Source organism: Ctenopharyngodon idella, chromosome 2 (genome assembly GCF_019924925.1).
Source record: "Ctenopharyngodon idella isolate HZGC_01 chromosome 2, HZGC01, whole genome shotgun sequence".
Taxonomy (NCBI): domain Eukaryota; kingdom Metazoa; phylum Chordata; class Actinopteri; order Cypriniformes; family Xenocyprididae; genus Ctenopharyngodon; species Ctenopharyngodon idella.
Window position 1 is genome coordinate 4,215,808 of NC_067221.1, and position 21,261 is coordinate 4,237,068.

The 21,261-nt window shown below is 37.2% G+C and overlaps 2 protein-coding genes across 2 annotated transcripts in view; one reads left to right on the forward strand and one right to left on the reverse strand.

The window, feature by feature from the left end:
• The window catches only part of tmie (transmembrane inner ear), a 37,668-nt gene extending 22,353 nt beyond the window's left edge, over positions 1-15,315 (forward strand). Inside the window, exon 4 of the mRNA XM_051916997.1 lies at positions 14,839-15,315. Within this exon, the coding sequence (XP_051772957.1) occupies positions 14,839-15,167 (329 nt within the window). The 3' untranslated portion in view covers positions 15,168-15,315. The remainder of the gene's footprint in view (positions 1-14,838) is intronic.
• pth1r (parathyroid hormone 1 receptor) overlaps positions 15,308-21,261 on the reverse strand; it is a 96,546-nt gene continuing 90,592 nt past the window's right edge. Inside the window, exons 12-13 of the mRNA XM_051916968.1 lie at positions 21,219-21,260; positions 15,308-20,463 (exon numbers count right to left, since the gene is read on the reverse strand). Coding sequence (XP_051772928.1) covers positions 20,110-20,463; positions 21,219-21,260 — 396 coding nt within the window. The 3' untranslated portion in view covers positions 15,308-20,109. The remainder of the gene's footprint in view (positions 20,464-21,218; position 21,261) is intronic.

A 21,261-nucleotide genomic window follows, 5' to 3' on the forward strand; every position in this document is an offset into this window, starting at 1 on the left:
CTGCATGCTTAAAACAGGATGGAATAACATCTCTAAAGAGGCATAATATCCACTGGTGAGGTAGTCGGTTTCAATTTATTAAGATCAGTTGGATTAAAATGAGTTAACTGGACATTATCAAGAGCAAGATTGGAAAAATTAATGGGATGATAAGTACAAGGAATGCAAAAATATAAAGTCTCAGTCTTACTGAATAACAACTCAGGGGTAGAGTCTGGGTATGATGTTGTCCTAGGATTAACTACTTTATCAAAAGTATTAAACAGCACATTTATATTATGTGAATTGTTAGATATTAAATCTGAAATGTACCTAATTTTAGCTGCTTTGACAGTGAGTTGATAGCCAGACAGGCAATTCTTAAAAATCTCCAGAGAAACATGTAATCTTTTTTCCATTTACGTTATGTTTTATGACACTCCTGCCTAAGAATGAGTATGGTGTTTAAACCATGGGTGTGAGCTAAATTTGGAAACCTTAATGTTGATTGGGGCAAGCAAGTCTAAAATAGTTGTACAACTCTCATTAAACAACATGGTAAGTTCCTCAGTGTTGTGCCTATTCCATGATGCTTCCAAAACACTCCTTACTAAGGAATCTGAGAAGGCATTAGAACATTTCTTTATGGTTACACTTTATTTTAAGGTGATGAAGTTACATTGTACTTACTCAAATAAGCACTGGGTAATATTAATTAACTACATGTACTTACTATAGAGTTATGGTTAGGGTTTGGTTTAAGGCTAGTTACTTGTAATTATGCATAATTTACTGTTATTACTATAGTAAGTACATGCAGTAACATGTAACTGTTAAAATAAAGTGTTTTAACGGATTGATCACATGAGTATAATGATCACTCTGAGGCAAATACAGAAGTATTACATTACATGACAGACATATGAACAGACAAACAGCTTTCCTTCACATCAGTGTTACATAATGGAAGGCCAAGAGATAGAACAGGATCAAGGGTATATCCATGTTCGTGTGTAGGACCATTAACATGCTGAACGAAATGAGTCAATGAATTGTACAAATTCCTTCACCAGGTGATGGAAAGGGCAGCAGCAAAAATATTAAAGTCACCCAAAACTAGGAGTTTATCCACTGTAGGGACAATATTAGACAAAAAAGTCCCAAATTCATGAATAAAATCCTTATTATATTTTGGTGTTCTATAAATAAGGGAATAAATCACTGGGCTAGATAGTTGAATTAACAATAATTACAACTGAAATGAGCAGTAGGCAAAAGCCTACATTTTAAAACGTTTAAAAAAAACCTCCTCCTCGGCCCCACTAATCTGGGAGAATTAAAATAATTACAGTCTTCTGGTGATAAGTCTGCAAATGCATCCAACTCACCAGCGTTGAGCCAAGTTTCCATCAAAAATAAAAAGTCAAAGTCTTGTGATATAAAAAAGGCATTTAAGATAATTGATTTATTGTAAATGGATCTCGCGTTTACCAGCGGCAGTTTCACATGTTGCGGGCCGGTGTCCAGGAGCTCTGCAGATGGTTTAGCGTATTCCAAAGAGTGGAGATTCCGAAAGTTGACACCCCTCTTGATGCGGCGCTGTGTTGATGATCCGTAAAAAAGAGTCTGGAAAGACTGGAACTAGACAGGTAGGCTGTCGCTCCAACACATAGCAAAGTTTAAGCTGCCTATAGCTTCCAACGCGGAGAAACCTTGGCGATAAAACTTGTCATCTCTTTAGCCTACAAGAAGTCCACTGCGCTTTTCTCGCTTTCTAAGTTGTTTGTTTCAATGAAGAGAACAGCCGGTCGAGTAACAGGTAACCACAGGAGAAGTAGAAGAAGCCCTTAAGTTGAAGAAGTGATCCTCAATAAGGAATGTGTCTGCAGCGGTCCGTGATAGAGAAACGTGCAGTGGTGGTTTCTAGAACAAATAACCGTACCGCCAATAACAATAAATATAAAACAACTGGCATAAGTGAGAGACAGCAAACAGCCTGGCGCCATCTTGAATTAGGTTTTAAACTTGAATAAATAATTAACCTTTAACTAACTTTGACCAGACGTGTACAGGTATACCATGCCTATTGATGTCTCCTATAATTAAGAAATGTTACATAAATATGAATATTGATATGTTGTTATCATGACGGTCAGATTGAAACTTTCAACACATTTGAAGTAAAGCTTAAAGAGGAAGAAATAATTCTGCCTGCATTCTGCCTGACCCCATGAATCAGATTGATGAGTGATTATTGCCTTGTTTGTATAGACAATAGCAGTTAGTTTAGCTCACACTCCAGCAAAACCTAACCTGACTAGATTGTACCAAAGCAAAGGAGACACTTTTAAATTGATTTTTTTTTTCCCCCAACCATTTGGTGGATGGGAAAGGTATGGAATCTTGTTTCTGCCACGGAATAAAAAAAGAAGAAAAGATAATTGCGACTTTTTATCTCACAATTGCGAGTTTACATCTCGCTATTCTAACATTTTTCTCAGAATTGCATAATATAAAGTCCCAATTGCAAGTTATACAGTCAGAATTGCGAGATATAAACTTGCAATTGCAAGAAATAAAGTGAGAATTGCGTGATATAAAATCGGAATTGCGAAATATAAACTTGCAATTACAAGAAATAGTCAGAATTGTGAGATATAAGCTCGCAATTGCGAGTTATAAAGTCAGAATTGCGAGTTATAAAGTCGGAATTGCGTGATATAAGCTTGCAATTGTGAGAAAAAAAGTCCGAATTGTGAGATAAAAAATGTCGCAATTACCTTTTTTATTTTTTGTTCAGTGCAGAAACAAACTTCCATACAAAGGTAATAATAAAGTACAAGCATTAATGCAAGTGATGACCGATGAACCATGATTTGCTACTTGCTGTTGCATGTCAAAGGTAGATGGTATTCATAATTGAGGAGTTGGGAATGTTCTCTTGAATAAAGAGTGAGAAACTGTATGTTCCTGTGTGTTCAAGATGAGTGATCAATAATTTTGATTCAGAAACATTCTAGACGCAAATGTACATATGCGAATGCTTGGCCAATGCAAGTGTTGTTCCTTCAGCACTGCCATAGGTAGCTATAAACATGTCAGCAGTTTAACTAACTTCAACCTGCTTATTCAACTGTTGTTCTACAGTTCACATGAAAGAGTGGATGGTAATGCTCACTACAGTGCACAATGTTGAGAATGCAATGTAGACTGTACAAAAATGAACCTATAATTATAAAATGTTAAGTGTTCTTCTTTAGAGCATGTTTCAACGCTTTTGTCAATTCTTAGGAATCAAAACTCAGAACTACAGTACAGACAGGGTCTTTAACACCACTACACACTGCACTATATACCGGTCCACTGTGGCATCGTCACATTATGGGTCGCCTGTCAAAAAGAAGAATATTTATAGTCTCATTATTTCAAGAGGCTCATGGTTGATGAAGCATTCTTTGACAGTCTGTAAATAGACGGGATTTTTTTTTTTTACAGCACAACGGCTCTCAGAAAACTGTAACATGCACGAGATGGAATGACATGCGGAGCTCAGCATTGACGTTCAGATTGCGCACATGAATGAGGTGTAGAGAATTGTACGCACACACAGTGCCAAGTATAACGGAGCGTGTTTGAAACAAACAAACCCACTGAGGCTCGCACTTCCCCACACAAACCCTGAGTTAATTATATTCATCATTAGAGCTAAAGACATTCTAATGGGACTCTCCCAGATACCACGGAGACCATTTAGCACAGGAAGTGCCCCTCATCAGGGGCCTTTCGAATGCCTGTTCCTTGTGTTCATAGATGGAATGCGTTACACACTTGTGGCTTTCTTCTGTGGACATATGCATTTTTCATAGGCAGCTATGCAAATAATGTCAGTGGGTTTCCACTGCGGCTACATCTGGATTAATTAGGTCACCCATAAAAAAATGTGATTTAAATATCCCTCAGAGAGGAGAGGCCTGATTGTGCGGTTTACGATCAGACACGCCGTATTGCTTATACAGCACAAGAGTATATGTGATCAAAACCTTGATTCAATCAACACTCTTGACAATCCTTTTTTTTGTAGTAGTAGTATGCTTTATATAGTGCTACTTTCCTATCACACACACACAAAAAAGTCTGCAGTGTAACTGGGACAGTTTTCAATGTTTAACTTCAAACAATTGACTTCATACAATGTATCTAACTCAATGCATTTAGGCATGTAGACATGATCAAGATGATCTGCTGAAGTTCAAACTGAGCATGAAAGTTGATTTAAGTGACTTTGAACATGTCATGGTGGCTGGTCTGAGTATTTCAGAAAGTGCTGATCTAATGGGATTTTCATGCACAACCATCTCTAGGGTTTACAGAGAATGGTCCAAAAAAGAGAAAACATCCAGTGACTGGCAGTTCTGTGGGCGAAAATACCTTGTTGATGCCAGAGGTCAGAGGAGAATGACCAGACTGGTTCCAGCTGATAGGAAGGCAGCACTCGTTACAACAGAAGTATCTCTGCACAACATGCAACACGTCCAACCTTGAAGCAGATGAGCTCCAGCAGCAGAAGACACACCGGTGACACTCCAGTCAGCTGAGAACAGCAAACTGAGGCTACAATTCACACAGACTCACCAAAACTGGACAATAGAAGATTGGAAAAATGTTACCTGGTCTGATGAGTCTTGATGTTTGCGGCGCCATTCAGAACGTAGGGTCAGAATTTGGAGTAAACAACCTGAAAGCATGGATCCATCCTGCCTTGTATCAATAGGGGCTTTTGCACCGAATAGTTTTAGGAACTCAGTTATAGGATCTAGCCACTAGGATAGTTCCCCAGGAACTAATTTCTCCCCCAGGCCATGTTCCTGGTTGCATTCACACCGGCAATAGGAACTCTGAAGCGTCCGACAGCGGCATCTTTAAGCACAGCACGGTGGATGGAGGATGCCGTGATCAGAGCTGTGTTTGTTGTGTGTCATGAGTTTCGTGTTAACGATGATTTATATGACTGAAAGAGCAAAAAGTGTGGTTAAGAGACGAAATCTTCTATGACAACTTCCAGTATTACATATCCTCGAGGCGGAGAAAAGAACACAACCCTGCAGACAACAGGTAAATGCCCTTATGGCTGTTTTCCATGTTTGTGAAGTAGATATGTTTACACGGCTTTTTAAAAATGCCAGTGCCAGTGTTTGACATGCGTTTGACCAATCAACGTACACCTACGTCACCAATAGTTCCTATAGTGCTGGTTTAGACCCTACTCTGAAGTAGGAGCTAATTTAAGGGGCTTTCGTACCAGAGGAACCTTTTCATAGTTCCTAGAACTACTGGCTGAAGTACCCGGATTTTGCTGTGTTCGCACCGCAGGAAATAGGCCTCTGCTGCTGGTGGTGTAATGGTGTGAGGGATAATTTGGGCCCCTTAGTACCAACTGAGCATCGTTTAAACACCACAGCCTACCTGAGTATTGTTGCTGACCATGCCCATCCCTTTATGACCACAGTGGACCATCTTCTGATGGATACTTCCGGCAGGATAACGCGCCATGTCACAAAGCACAAGTCATCTCAAATTGGTTTCTTGAACATGACAGTGAGTTCACTATACTCAAATGGCCTTGAAAGTCACCAGATCTCAATCCAGTAGAGTACATTTGGGATGTGGTGGAATGGGAGATTCGTGTCATGGATGCGCATCACTGCGTGATGTTATCATGTCAATATGGACCAAAATCACTGAGGAATGTTTCCAGCACCTTGTTGAATCTATGCTATGAAGAATTAAGGCAGTTCTGAAGGCAAAAGGGGGTACTAGCAAGGTGTATCTAATAAAGTGGCGGGTGAATGTATATATATAAAGTCACTGTTTGGATTTAAATAGGCTTAAGGGTCTATGACTGGATAATTTTTGCAGTGATTATAATGTTTCTAGCATGTTATATGTTTGGCAACAGTTCTTCTAACCCTAATTGATGGAGTGTGTAGCTTTTCATTTCTTAAACAACCATGTAGGAAGACACATCATGGCCATATTCCAGGATGAAAAAGCCAAGATTCATCAGTCTCAAATTGTGAAAGAATGGTTGGGAGGGAGCATGAAGAATCGTATACTCCAATACTATACAACTACCCAACCTCAGTATTTTTCTGAGGTGTATACAATAAAGGTTGTGAAATAATTGCCCAATGTTAACTCTACTTTGGTGCTACATTGCACAATGCCAAGATAACCGACCTTCTCATCTGAGCTGCCTTAGCATTCTAACACTGCTCGTCAAAGTCAAAATGTTTGAGATGACCAATCAAATCAAAGTAGGCGGGCTTTATGTTCACAGAAGCTGCTTCAGTGAATGGTTATAAAGTGCGAGATAAGCTGTAGATAAACTAAGCATTTAATATTTGATAGCTGTTTTACAATAGAAATGCTAAACGAATGACTGAAATAATCAAGGATGCAGGGCATGCCCTCAAACCCCCCGGAAACTGAGTTTTTGGACCTCGGTAATTATAAAACCCTGCGTATGGCCCTGCTATAACCCTACTGAAAAAGTAACTCATCACTTGTGCCAAGTAGCCATGCCCACAGAGTCCAAAAATACATTCCAAATAACTTTATTAAATATCAAGTATATTACAGTTGGCTGTTATTGTGCAGTGTTGGAGAGCATTTCTGACAAATTACATCATTGCATCATTGTAAATGAAACTGTAATGTGGTCAACTAACCTGAGACGACTTCATAACTGTGGAGTTTCTGAAAATAAATCAACACTGTTGGTTTGTCATTCAAGCATTTAGAATTCAAATATTTCAGTTGTATAAACATTTTTTTTTTAGTTGGTTTGTTTCTATTGTGAATAGTTGCTTGTTGTTGGTATCTAAGCTAATTCTTCGTAGATATTGAGTTGTCACAAAACTGCACAATAATATCAGTTTGAAAACTTCAAGCTTTTTTGAAAGTATTTCATTATCCGTGTTTACCTTCCTTGCTTTTAATGAATTACCCAGAGCATGACCGTTTTCAGGCCCAGAGCCGCTGAAGAGCCGAGACAGAGAGTCGTCCCAGTAATTATCCAAGACCTGCTTCACTCACACACCTTAGTAACCCTGAGATTCAATCCCTGACCTTTCAGCTCGCAGGCCAAATCATTAACCTTATGGCTGCCTGCCACACACAAACTAGAAGTTATTTGTGAAAACTGAAGATATAAAAGCCATGGAATCCATTTAGGCAGTGCAATGTTATCAACAGAATGCTGTAAGCGCATAAAAATTGGTCATAAAAATGCATAGAGTAGTAGGTGTAAAGAAACCATTATTACACACTTAGAGAAATGTCTTTTTTTGGACCCCTGTACTTTTCCCCAAAATAATGTTTCCCCAAATAATTTATAGCCCCCTGGTTTAGAGTTTAATCTGTTTTCGTGCTGCCGCACTGAGCCTGAGAAAGCAGTTTTCAACCATACGGTAGTTGTTTCTGTGTTACAAATATTCAAATTGTCACAGAAGTACTGAGATAAAAGTTTAAAGTTAGGATATAAACAATGATATCTACGATAGCGATCAAAATAGAGCAAACCACCTTTTGAAATGAACTTGGCGCTTCAAATAATGGTTGTATCAATTACATCTTATGCCACTAGGTGGCAACAAGTGACTGTTAAAATGTATTTGTCATTGAATCATTCCTTCTTCAAAAGATTCATTCAAAAACACTGATTCATCCAGTAATGAAACAAGTATTTATTAATGAGTCATTGAATTCATTCTAAACCATTTTTTTTTGTAATTATTCATTTAAATTAATTAAACATTTTCCAGCAATTAGAGTCTGGCAATTAATATTTTGTCAGAACCTCTAGTAAATTACATGTTATTTTGGGAGAATCGTGATCTCTATTTGAAACCAAAAAAATCATGATTCTCATTTTATCCAGAATCGTGCAGCTCTAGCTTATTGTTTTATTTTGTAAACTATCCAAACATACACACAATACTCAAATATATGTCACAAACTGACAGTCAAAGTGCAAAATTGCTACAAATGTTACATCAATGCAAGAAGAAAATGTATGCGATTTAAATTGGATTCACAGGAGTAGTCAAAATGTACGTTAAACTCACAGCACATGCGGTGATGAAGCTCATTGACTGTGAACGGAGATGCTCTGAGACTCAGATCGTGATCTGCTTGCGTGAAACACAGTGCGCTTCATTCTGAAACCTGCCTCAACCTGTTTAATTAGATCACAGAATCTGCTGTGTGATGAGCGCACTAAGCTATATCGTGATTTTTTTTCGATTGACATGATGCTTTGCCAAAGCAATGGTGCAAAACAGAATGTAGCTTTTAGTCGTGCTACACCGCTACTTGCTGGAAAATGTAGTTAGCTACTGGAAAAGCTGCATTGTTTTAAAAGCAACTGAGCTTCTGTCAAGCTACTGAAAAATATAGTTAAGTTAGTAGCGTTGCTACTTGTAGTTAGCTACTTCCCAACACTGTAAATATCTTTCAGGCATCGGCGAAGCATTGGCGCATCGCTCAGATTATGTCTTTGACAATTCAGTTACAAAATTGTCACTCCATTAACTGTTGGCTAGCTGAAAATCAGGGCTATAATGGTGTAGTGAGTTGATGTATAAGCATCTACTGAGTAAGTACTGCACAGTGTTTTGTGTCAGATTTAAGAGGTTAAGCTCTGCTCATAAACACATAAATCATGTGAACTGACACGCAGCACAATCAATTCCCATGAATTTCCATAAAGTTTGGTTTTGTCATAAACATATTCTCTATTCTGAACATTTAAGTGATATTGATAATCTTGGCCTGATTGCTTCAAGAGAGGCAGAATAAATGAGGTCCAAGATTACAGTTCTCAGGAATCAAGATTTATTCTCAAAAGCAGATAAAGTCTCGCGTTTACCCGTGTGAGGGCTGTGTGGTCATAAGACACTGATTCAACGCTGGCTTCAACACTCCCATCTTTTGTCAAATCTGTGATTAACTCAGCTGTCTGCACCCTTACATGCTTTATGAGTAATTGACTGTAAATTGATAATTTCATAGCAGAATATACCAGCAACATGCACCACAGATTGAAGTATATAATTAACTATTGACTAATTATAATATTAAGTTAGAGACCAAATCCAAATCCTTTTAAAGTCTACACTACACTTCTGTTTTTACAGTTGATTGCATAGCCTTTCAAAATGTCTTTGTACTGTTTTTAAGTCACACAAGCGCTAGTCAAAGTGCCGTCTGTTGTTGTTTTCTCCTCTTCTTTTGTGACTGTGAAACCAGCGAGGACACTGCAGCTCACATATCTGAAATCAAGTTGTAATGGCAAGATTATTGCATTTTGTGCTCAACAGACATGACTGTGATAAGATACAATGCACTGCAGCCTTTTATGCAGTGGGAGTAGATATAAATATCAGGGTTGTCGAGTCGCATGACTTGAACTTGAGTCCGAAATTTGATGACTTGCGACTCAACTTGACATAATTAAAAAAGACTTTTGATTTGACTTGGACAATACAGATATGGATACCTAAAACTGGATACCTAAAACCAGTCAAGTTTTTTTCTGATATCCAACTAGTCATGTCAACTCTTCTATCTACCAAATAGGCAAGAGCTTTATAAATGAGCAGAGATTATAATAGTAGTCTTAATTGCAATTTCGTAATGATAAGAGAAATTGTATTAATAGAGACTTTACTGAGACCAGCACAAATTTACAGCACAAACTTATAAAATTGCTATAAGAAACAGCTTTACAGCTTTGTGTTTTCAGTGAAGTTGCTCATCATATGTCCTGTATTTGTAAACTGTGCTTCAAAGATGAAATCAAAACAAAATTGGTAAAAAACAAAGCTTTTTGTCCCAGCTGTAATATCTACTGTATATTTCATTTGTCAATATTTATATGACAGGCAATTTTGAGAAGATTAAGCTCTCTTCTTGTTTTTCTACTCGTTGCTGCCTCACACAGAAGAGTTGTTAGATGACTGCAGTGGTTTAATGACTCACTCAGACAACATCATACAGCAGCTGAACGGCTCAAGAGAAGCTCTTCATGTGAAGAAAGACCAGTGTTATCCTTTAGGCTTGGATGATGAAACGTCTCAGGACTATTACAACCTCTGTTATTTTGTAACTAATAATAATACAGTACCATTTCAGCACCACCCCCAATTTATTTCATACATTTTAGTTAGATTACATTCTCTCTATCCCTGAAACATTGAGTTTTCTTCCGGGAATGAACACATCGCAATATTCCTCATTTAAATAATTCCCACCCATGGCATATGCAAAATAAAGGGGCGGGGCCTGGTTGAGTTAGTGAGTAGTGTGTTGAATCTGGCGGTTATGGTAAGGGGCGGGACATTTCCCAAACACACTCGAAGCACTTGACCAATCACAACACACTGCTTCAGCCGACCAATCAGAGCACATTGTGCTTTTCAGAAGGAGGGGCTTCATAGAGACAGGAACTAAACAGAGCGTTACTGACAGACTGGGAAGAGAGGAGCTGCAACAATGGAGAATATGAGGAAAATGTGTTTTTTGACATTAGTTAATTCTTGCTTTTGATTTTTGGGATGAAATATGACCTGGGCATGTTCCTCTCCCACGTCTCCTCTCCACAAATATATACAGGATTTTCATTGATTTTCTTTGCTTCATGTTGTCTATATTATATAGAGATGTGTAATTTTCCTTCCATTGCTCTTTTATGCTCAGATGTTTTGTTTTCGACATGAACTGTGACGTTCAATGTTTTGTTCTGGGTGACTGTTGTGTTAATATCCACCAAATGAATGGAAAATAGAGTTTTCATACAAGATGACAAGTCACATCATCTTTCTTCACTTTTGTGACAGACTGAATGGACACATTAAAAGCATATGTGAGCTTTCAATATTAGTGTCTTGAAAACATAAAAACATTTTTCCACCTGAACAAACAGCCGACATGTTTAAATGTGATAAACTGCGGTATAAAAGTTGCTTATTTCATTGTGAAACTTTTGTTGAGTTAGTTTCATTACTTCAGAGCTTGGCTCGCTCATCCCTTGACTGCTTTACATGAGGATTTTATCATGTTTGTTCCAATTATAAATGCATGTTATTAAACACGACAAAAATATTATTCTTTCAAAAGCAGCATGTATGTCTTGTACACGTCCTAGTATAAATCATGGAGTAAGAATGGCCCCTCAGAGGAGGAATGCGCTGAGATTGTGTGCATAGGGTGAAAGTGCGGGAGGGAAAATATTACAGTTGGAACATTTTCCCATAAAAATGTTTGATGGAATTCAGAGCAGCCACAGAACGATTCAGACAATCTCAGCCCTGCCCCTTCTTTTAGAAAGTCTATCTCCGTACACTCGTTTGGTTGTACAAAGCAAGAGAAAGAGCTTTGTTAAAATCTCAAAACACACTTGCTGAAACTTTAATTTACAATTGTTATTATATAGATATAAAAGGCTGAAGAAAGCTGATTGTATGTTTTGAAAAGGCTGAAAGAATGAAGGTTTTCAGGTGCATGTAAAATCATCTTTTGTCACACTGTGTATGTCAGATTAGGTGATGTTTACTGAGTGCAGTGAAGACAGCGTGTTCATCTCACAGGCCTGCAGTCCGCCAGCTGATCAATCTGAAACCAATTAACCGACATCATCTTCTGTCTGCTTCACTCTGAGCTCTTTCTGAACATCTCTATCAGTGGCTGCTCAATATGTCGAGGAGAGCAGTAGCTATGTTTCCATCAAAAACGAATTTAATTTGTGCACAAAATTGGAATATCGTATAAAACATTTGTGAATAAAGCACCGTTTCCATCCAGTGAGTTGAAGAGAACAAAATTGTAACTTCCTGATAAACTGGCACTAAAGAAAAATGGAAATTGCTGCAGTAAGAAAAGCCACTGTATACGATAATTTCATATATAATAAATTACTTGCGCCTCAGGGCGCGCTCTTGCTTTTGGATGTGCATGCCGGCTGTTTGGCAACACAGTTCTGGCAGGGAATTATACTGAACCACTTTGAAGACAGACTTTGCTCAGGCATTTCAGAATGACCTAAACAGCATTTCAGACGCTGCGCAATGAGGTCGATCCACTGGTTAGTCCAGTTATGCCGCCCCATCGCAAAGTCACGTCTTTTTTGATGCGCATCAATGAATGTTTTTCTTAATATTTTGAATTGGTTTTTATTTTCATTTTTAAATTTTTTTTTTAGTTAAAGTTTTGGTGACAATTTATTTCGATAATCCACTTTAGACATTCTTCTAACTATAAGTAACTTTGTCAACTAACTCTCATTAGAGTATTAGTAGACTGTTAGGTTACTGTTAGTAGAATAAGTTGACATGTAGTTGCAAAGCTACTTGTAGTCTGTAGAATGTAGTTAGTGAACTACCGAAATTAAAGGGTTAATTCACCCCAAAATGAAAATTCTGTCATTAATTACTCACCCTCATGTCGTTCTACACCTGTAAGACCTTCGTTCATCTTCAGAACACAAATTAAGATATTTTTGAGGAAATCCAATGGCTCAGTGAGGCCTGCATTAACAGCAATGTCACCGAACCTCTCAAGATCCAGAAAGCTACTAAAAACATATTTATAACAGTTCATGTGAGTTCAGTGGTTCAACCTTAATATTATAAAGCAACGAGAATACATTTTGTGTGCCAAAAAAACGAAATATCAGCTTTTCAACAATATCTAGTGATGGCCGATTTCAAAACACTGCTTCAAAACTTTATGAATCTTTTGTTTCGAGTCAGCGCCAAAATCACGTGATTTCAGCAGTTTGGCAGATTGATACGCGCTCCGAACCACTGAATCGAAACAAAAGATTCGTAAAGCTTCGAAGCTTCATGAAGCAGTGGTTTGAAAACGCTCATCACTAGATATTGTTGAAAAGTCGTTATTTTGTTTTTTTGGATTACAAAAAGTATTCTCATCGCTTTATAATTTTAAGGAAGAATTGTACTCACATGAACTGTTTTAAATATGTTTATAGTAGCTTTCTGGATATTGAGAGGTTCGGTGTCATTGCTGTCAATGCAGGCCTCACTGAGCCATCGGATTTCCTCAAAAATATCTTAATTTGTGTTCTGAAGATGAACGAAAGACTTATGGGTGTGAAATGACATGAGGGTGAGTAATTAATGACAGAATTTTCATTTTTGGGTGAACTAACCCTTTAAGCGTTACCAAAGTTTTAGTAATTTTGTTAAAGTGTGAATAGTGAAATGGGACGCACCTAGAGCTGTTCTCAAAATAACATTAGTAACAGTAGTATTTATGATTGTAGTGTTTGAATCTTTTATATGCTGTGCTGGATTGTGTCATTTTCATAGCTGGAATGCCTTTGGTTGGTATAATAAATGTAGTCAGGTTGACTCATTCATATTAAATTATTTATTATTTTATGAATATCACAGTGGTGGCTTTAATGAAAAAGATAAACAAAAGAGTCTTTAATGACATATCCAATAGGAAACATGCTGGAGATAACTAATAAGACTGAATAACATCACCACATAAAACATTGATGAGACCGGACAATGAGGAAACACAGGGCTGAAATACAGGGAGAAAGTAATCAACAGCTGTGGGAACTGACTAACAACAAGGGAAACTAACTAGGAACTCAGGCAGGTAAAACATGAACGAAACACAGTAAAAACGAAACCAAAACAGACTAAATGTTGACAAGGAAGTTGTATATTTTTTAGCTGATTTAGATGCACGGTTTATGTTTCAAAAGGGTTTTAGGAAAATTCATTCTACTGAGACGCCTCTTTTAAAAGTGTTAAATGTTCTCTTACACACAAACTCTGGGGATTCTGTAGCACTGGTACTTTTATACTCAAACACCACCTTTGATACTGTAAACCACAAAGATCTTTTGTCCCATTTAGAACAGGTGGTGGGTATATGCCCTAAGTTAGTTTCAATCATATCTTACAAACAGGAGTTTTTCAGTCAATATTGGGCAATTTCTCTGTGGTTCTGTCCCTCTGACCTGTGGTGTCCCCCAAGGTTCTACTCTAGGTCCCATATTATTCTCTCTCTATGTGCTTCCACTTGGTTCTGTCTTTGAGAAGTATGGTATAAGTTACTATTATTACACAGACGACACACAAATATATCTTTCTTTGAAACATACAAATGGTTTAGAGCCTGTGGTTGCTTGCCTCTTGGATATTAAAACATGGATTTCCTTAAATTTCTAAAGTCTGAATGAGAGTAAAACGGAGATTGTGGTGTTTACCCCTTCTAATGCCCACAGTACCAAACTTAAATCTCTGTGTTTTAGCAACTTATGTTAGGCCATATGTGAAAAATTTGGGTGTTGTAATGGACAGCACATTAAAGCTGGATAGACAGGTTAATCAAGTCTTAAAAATCAAGTTTCTACCAAATATGAGTCCTGGTAAAAATGAAGTCCTTTCTCTCTTTTAATAATTTTGAAAGAGTTATCCATGCTTTTATCACCACTAGGCTTGACTATTGCAACTCTCTCTATCTGGGGATTAGTCAATCTTCTTTAAATCACCTTCAGATGGTAGAAAACACAGCTACTACAGTTTTAACAGGAGCTCAAAAGCGTGAGCATATCACCCCTATTTATTTCTTCTTCAAAATGTCGTTTAATTCAGTCCATTCCTTTGTAATTATTTGTGCAATTTACTTGCAATTTCTGAGTGAAAATTGTAATTCCTACAGCATTTTTTTTTCCAGTGTAAAACATTGGTGAAATATTTCATCAAATATTACATCAAATTACTGTTGACCTAATCCTGATCTTTCTCTTCTTTGGTTTAGCGGCTAAGCCTACGGAGAAGGAGGAGGTGCCAACCGTCGCGGGAAAGGTTGACGCAGAAAAGGGAACAAAGAAGAAGGATAAAGACGGCAAAAAGGAAGGCAAGGGTGCGAAAGAGGGCAAAGAAGGGAAGGGAGAGGAGAAGGAGGAAGCCACAAAGAAGAAAGGGGAAAAGGGAGAGAAAGGGGAAAAGGGAGAGAAAGGAGCATCAAAGAAAGAGGCGTCAGATGGAGGGAAAGGTAAAAAGGGAGGTGGGGAGAAAGGAGAAGAAAAAGGAGGGAAAGGAGGTGGAGCCAAAGGCAGTGAAGCCAAGAAGCCTGCAAAGAAATGAACATCTAGTCACCTTAACGGTGTGTGCTAAACTTCCATTAGCCATTTTATAATTGCTTTTTCTAAGAAAATTTATAAATGTACATTTACAGTTTGTTTATTTCATTGTAAATTGTAAATACGGACAATAAATGATTCTGTTAATTATACATTTTTCATTTATTTCTTATTCACATGATACACATGATCAGCACTAATTAATACAACACTGGTGTACTTAGAAAAGTTATTTTGCATTTATGTAACATATAAACAACAATAACAACAACAAATTCATGTCAAATTTTCATTTTTAAAATACTTTAAAAGAGTAGTTCTCCCAAAAATTAAAATGTGCTTCTATGGTGCTTGTTTGGAGCTCGACAGTGAAGACATGGTAGACAAAAGAGCGGTTTCTCCTTCTGTGGTCCACTGGTGCCAGAATGTTCATTTCTGGATAAAATATTCCTTGTTGCAATGTGTCAGATTCACTTTTCTAATGATGACATGAAGAATGATGGGTAATAAACGTGTAATAAAATGCACAGGAGTAAAGCAGAGATGGACTGTCATTCAAAGCAGTATAAATAAGATCATTTTCTTCATTGATCGATCTGTTGGCTGTGGACACCTCAATCCTGAAGATCTGAACTACACCCACCATTCCCAATCAATCGATGTTCGTCTAAAACAAACAGCCTGAGCTGCTGTTGAGGACCGGGGCATAACAAGTGCAAACACAGATGGCATTTTATAAATAAGACTGAATTTAATGGTAAAAAAAAAGACATTTTCATCCTCAAATTCAAGTTCAAACATGTTATATAGAGAAAAGCAGAATGCATAAGTATATTTATTTATAAATACAGTAAATGTTTGAATGTATCGACAAGCAAAAACATCCGGGTAACACTTTACTTAAAGCTTTTATGTATAATGCATTATAAAGGTAATCATAATGTACATTATAATGCATTATAATATTCACAGATTCCTTGTTACATCTGAAATTGTTTGTCGTGTTTTAATGCATTATATTTTCTAAAAGTGTATTATAAAACATTATAATCACACAATTACACAATAGGTTACAACTATTCATGAGATCATATATATGCATTATAATATATATATATAGGCATAATTAGGCATAATTAATGCATTATACATAAAGGCTTTACGTAAAGAGTTACCAAACATCCCTCTGAATTTAAATCTGAATTGGAATTGGAAATCTGAATTTAAACTTTTTTTTTTTTTGAGGATCTTAATTTCAGCATATGTACTGCTGTATATCGATCTGCCAGCATATGAATTACTGCCCTTTCATAGTCATATTACATTCCAGAATATATGCAGAGGAACACATTGAGCTCATAACTGGATGGACCTGTTCATTATTATGTAAACACAATATGAATGTTTATACATGGAGTAACAAAAAGCAGCATTAGATTACACACAACAGACCATGAGCCTCAAAACTATAATACTGACCAACAAATGATGGCTTCATGAACAATCCCCATATACACGTAAAAAAAACTTCACTGTTTGTTCTTCCTTATGGCTGTAAAAAAATGAAAATGAAATGATAGTAATTTGGCATCTGATGATTTTCATCTTCCCGTATACAGTACTGTATGACAAACATTATGATGAAGTGATTGACTGAGGCAGTGGAGTGAAGCGTACATATAATGAAAGACTTTTCAGGATGAAATCTATATGTGAAAAATATGACTCATTCATTATACGATAATGATGAAAGAGAAGTTCGGGTGTTCTCAATAAACAGCTCTAATGATGCTTTTAACGCTGAGCAATTATTCCCAGAAAACTCCTAGAGTGCAGATCATGATGCTGCGAATCGATTTACTCAGTCATTTCCAAGAATGTGTATTCATATATATATATATATATATATATATATATATATATATTTGTTTATGGCCTGACACTCGAAATATAGTCTGAACAGGACACAAAAAAACAGAAGAAAGCACAAAATGAAAGGTATTCTGGGTGCTGACAAAGGATATACTGCAAGGCATTATAATAATGTTCATTAATATGTCATTATAAACTTGATAAAACGCTCAACAGATCAGTATTCGCTCTGATTTAATTATATTTATGAAAATATTTGAATTAAATTTTTATTTCTGTTGAATGCAAATGGTAATGATCTTTTAAGAGTTATATAATGTAATAATTATTGTTCATACATGGAGTTGGAGATGTGGACGCACACTTTACCTTTTATATTAAATGCCTGTTCATAACTCGTCCTCTTTTGACGTGAACACCTCATATCATATGACTTGATAATAAGAGCTGTTTTATTGCTTATATACATGATCTGACTATGTGATGATTTTCCTCTTTGGACAAAAATGCTACCAACACATAACAAGGGTTCGGATTATAGAGATTTTGTATTGGGCCAGTAAACCCTATCAAACACCCTAGCAACACCCTAGCAACCACTTAGCAACCATTCTGACATCCACCAACAACGCTGTAGTGGGGGTGAGCAAATCCAGTTTTTTTTTAAATATTATTATTGACAGTATTATGATAAATCTGCTATAATAAATTGCAATGGTTAAGGCAGCCAAAAATGACCCTGAAAATGAAATGTAAAGACACAATATCTCTTTCATGCTTAGTATAGTATGTGTGTCAAAATGCTTTGACATTTTACAAATGTAATAATAATCGCTTCACCATCAATGGCAATAATGTTTTATATGAATCTACACAGATTCAGAGGGAATTACCTTTTGTTTTCACCATCAGGCTCACAAAGAAAAAAGACCGTTTGGCAAGACTTGGCAAATCTACGCTGCAAAAAACATGATGTTCTTCCTCAGTATTTTTGTCTTGTTCTCCAGTACAAAAATCTAAACATTCTTAAATCAAGGGGACCTATAATGCAAAATTCACTGTTATAATGTGTTTGAACACTGATGTGTGTCTGCAGTGTATGAGAACAACCAACCTATAATGGTAAAAATCCACTCACTCATTATTTTATGATTCCCATAAATCAAAAGCAGTCTCTTCAAACGAGCTGATTCAGATTCCCCCCTACGATGATGTCATGGAGAAGCCCCGCCCACAGCCGGTGACGATCTGCCCTATTAGCATAGACACAGCCCTGAGTGAGAAGCACAGATTTCTGTATCCTCACTGTAGCAGCTGGAGTTGTACGATATCTGTGCCAAAGAGGCATTACAAGTGTTGTGTTTTGGGATGTACCAATGCACATAAGAGTCTCCATAGACTCCCGCCATCTGAGTCACTGAGGACATTGTGGTTAAATTTAATTTTTAAAGGAAATGTCCTGAAGAAAGTAGGTCAATTCTTATACGCTTGTACCAATCATTTTGCGCCGGACTGCTTCACAAACGAGGTTCTTTTCAACGACTCCGGATCAAACATATAAGGCGCTGAACACCACTACTGACAGTTTCTGACATTTTCAGTGCGTGAGATTGTCCTGTTTTGTTGTTGCCGACATGCCGGAGCATGAGCTCTTGAAGCTCCACCCTTTTCTGGAAAGGGGGCTGGAAGCAGCAGCTCATTTGAGATGTTTTGGGATGTACCAATGCACATAAGAGTCTCCATAGACTCCCGCCATCTGAGTCATTGAGGACATTGTGGTTAAATTGAATTTTTAAAGGAAATGTCCCGAAGAAAGTAGGTAAAGTCTTACGTTTGTGCAAATCATTTTATGCCGGACTGTGTCACAAATGAGGTTCTGTTCAATGCTGGATTTTCACAAAGGTTGATTTCTGAAACATATAAGGCTGAACACCACTACTGACAGATTCTGACATTTTCAGTGCAAGAGATTGTCCTGTTTTGTTGTTGCCGGTATGCTGGAGCATCAGCTCTTGAAACTCCGCCCTTTTCTGGAAAGGGGGCTGGAAGCAGCAGCTCATTTGCACTTAAAGGGACACAAAAACTGCATGTTTTTGCTCACCCCCCAAAATGATCTGTGGGGTATTTTGAGTTAAAACTTCACATCCACACTTATTTTACATCTTGTAAAAAGGGATCATAGGTCCCTTTTTCAAAATATGAAGTCTTGTTTTTGTAAGTTTTTGCTTAAAACAAGAACAAATAACTGCCAATGGTTTCAGAAAAATAAACTCAATTCAAAAGGGAAAACAAGAGTATTTTTCTGACCCCTCTGGCAGATATTTGTCCTTGAGCAAAAACTCATTTTGATATGTTTTTCAGAAAACAAAACCTAATATCTTGAGTAATGTTTCTTCTCCAGTAAATGTACCTTGATTTAAGAATGTTGAGACATTTGCACTGGAAAACATGACAAAAATAATAAGGAAGAATATCATTTTTTTGCAGTGTACTGATAAACTCTCAAGGCTTAGAGACATATAAATATAATATCACATTCTACTAACAAAAACCTGCTATTATAATACATAGATCGCCCCTGCTGGCAGTTGCATCATTCTGAACTAGTGTAAATAAAATGACATTAGTGCTGATCAAAAACATTTTTATGTAGGCTTATTTAAAATATCATGGATGTCTTATTTACAATTCATGGTCCATATGTTTCATATGACTTGATTCTGAAGCAGACTCACCATTCTTCATCTAAGGAGGAGATACGACAACCTGAAAGCGGCGCCATTGTGTGTTCACAATGCAGAAACACACGTGTAATATATATTATGGTGTTCACCAAAATCTGTTCTCATCCTCCAAACACTGCTGGTGAAGAGGCCTGTAGAAGATTCCAGTCTCGCAAGAACATTGTGGCTCATTTAAAGGATACTGATTGTATCTGGTCCATTAGGTTAGTCACTGTGTCTCCAACACATCTGAGATGGTCCCACAAGCCAAATTGTGAGGAAATCCTGAGAAACAAAGGACTTGCTAATCCTTCAATGTTTTTTTGTACATCATTTGTCATCTTTCTTAAGTCACATGACGGTTTCTCTTTCCTCCTCCACCACTGGGATGTTTTTTTCCACCTGGAAGTTCTTCGAAGGTTCTTCCTCTTGTATGTGGAGCTCCTGCCCCGAGGACGGGATGGAGTTCTCTGAGACGGAGCCGTTCTTCACGTATCCCGGAAGGTTCCGGTGGCCGTTGATGGTGACGGGCCCCAGGCGGGTAGTGAGGTGCAGGGCCAGAGGGCCCCGTGCCGTCACGTTTGTGACGCTGGTGTGAGACACCATGGGTCCATAGCTGTACGTGTTGCTGCCGCTCCGGGCTTTTCTCTTGAAGTCCAGAGCGAGTGTCCTCCTACTCCATGACTTCTTGATTTCTGCTTGGACCTAATAAAACAAGAATAAAACAAGTTGTTTCAACTTCTTCTTCATTCTACTATAAATAACTGCTAGTAATAATAAAGAAATGCGTTAAATGCTATTTACACAGCAGAATAAATGGATGCTGCATTATTGGGACATTACTTGTCCCCACATGACCCTACCCGTTAGGAACTTTATTTACGCTTTTCAAATACTTCTTTTTTATTCAAAATAAACTGATGTGCAATAGGGAAAGAGAGAATGAGTTCGGAAAAAGCGGCCTACTGCACTGTTATTCTTCTAGTTATTTACCTATAGCAGCTAATGAAACGCTCTTGCAGATACACAAAAAATATCTCCCTTCAGTATTGGAAAATAAGGTCTTTCTTTCCAAGAAATATGAATTTAAAACCAGAATACAGGGGCTCATAAAATCAAACAAAATAGGTTAAACAATTCAAGAGGGTCACCAACAGTTAGAATACATCAGTTAAACTGAAAACAAATTATTTAAATTCAGAATTGAATAGTAAGTTCTATAAAATTGTATAAAGTACTAGTACAAAAAATAAATAAATATTAAAAAATAAATAAATTAAGGTCCTGAAACTGTCAGGATCAGCTATTTAAAAAATCCCCAGCACTAAAACACAGACACCTGGCAGCCTGTCTAGAACATGCAGAGACAAGCAGAGTTTGTGTAACTTCTTGTGTATGTGGCCAATAACAATTACCTGACAAAGTTGTGAGATACAGAAGCTACAGAAATTCATTCTTACCTCTCCATTGCAGAAGCAATATATAATTGCAACAAAGAATCCC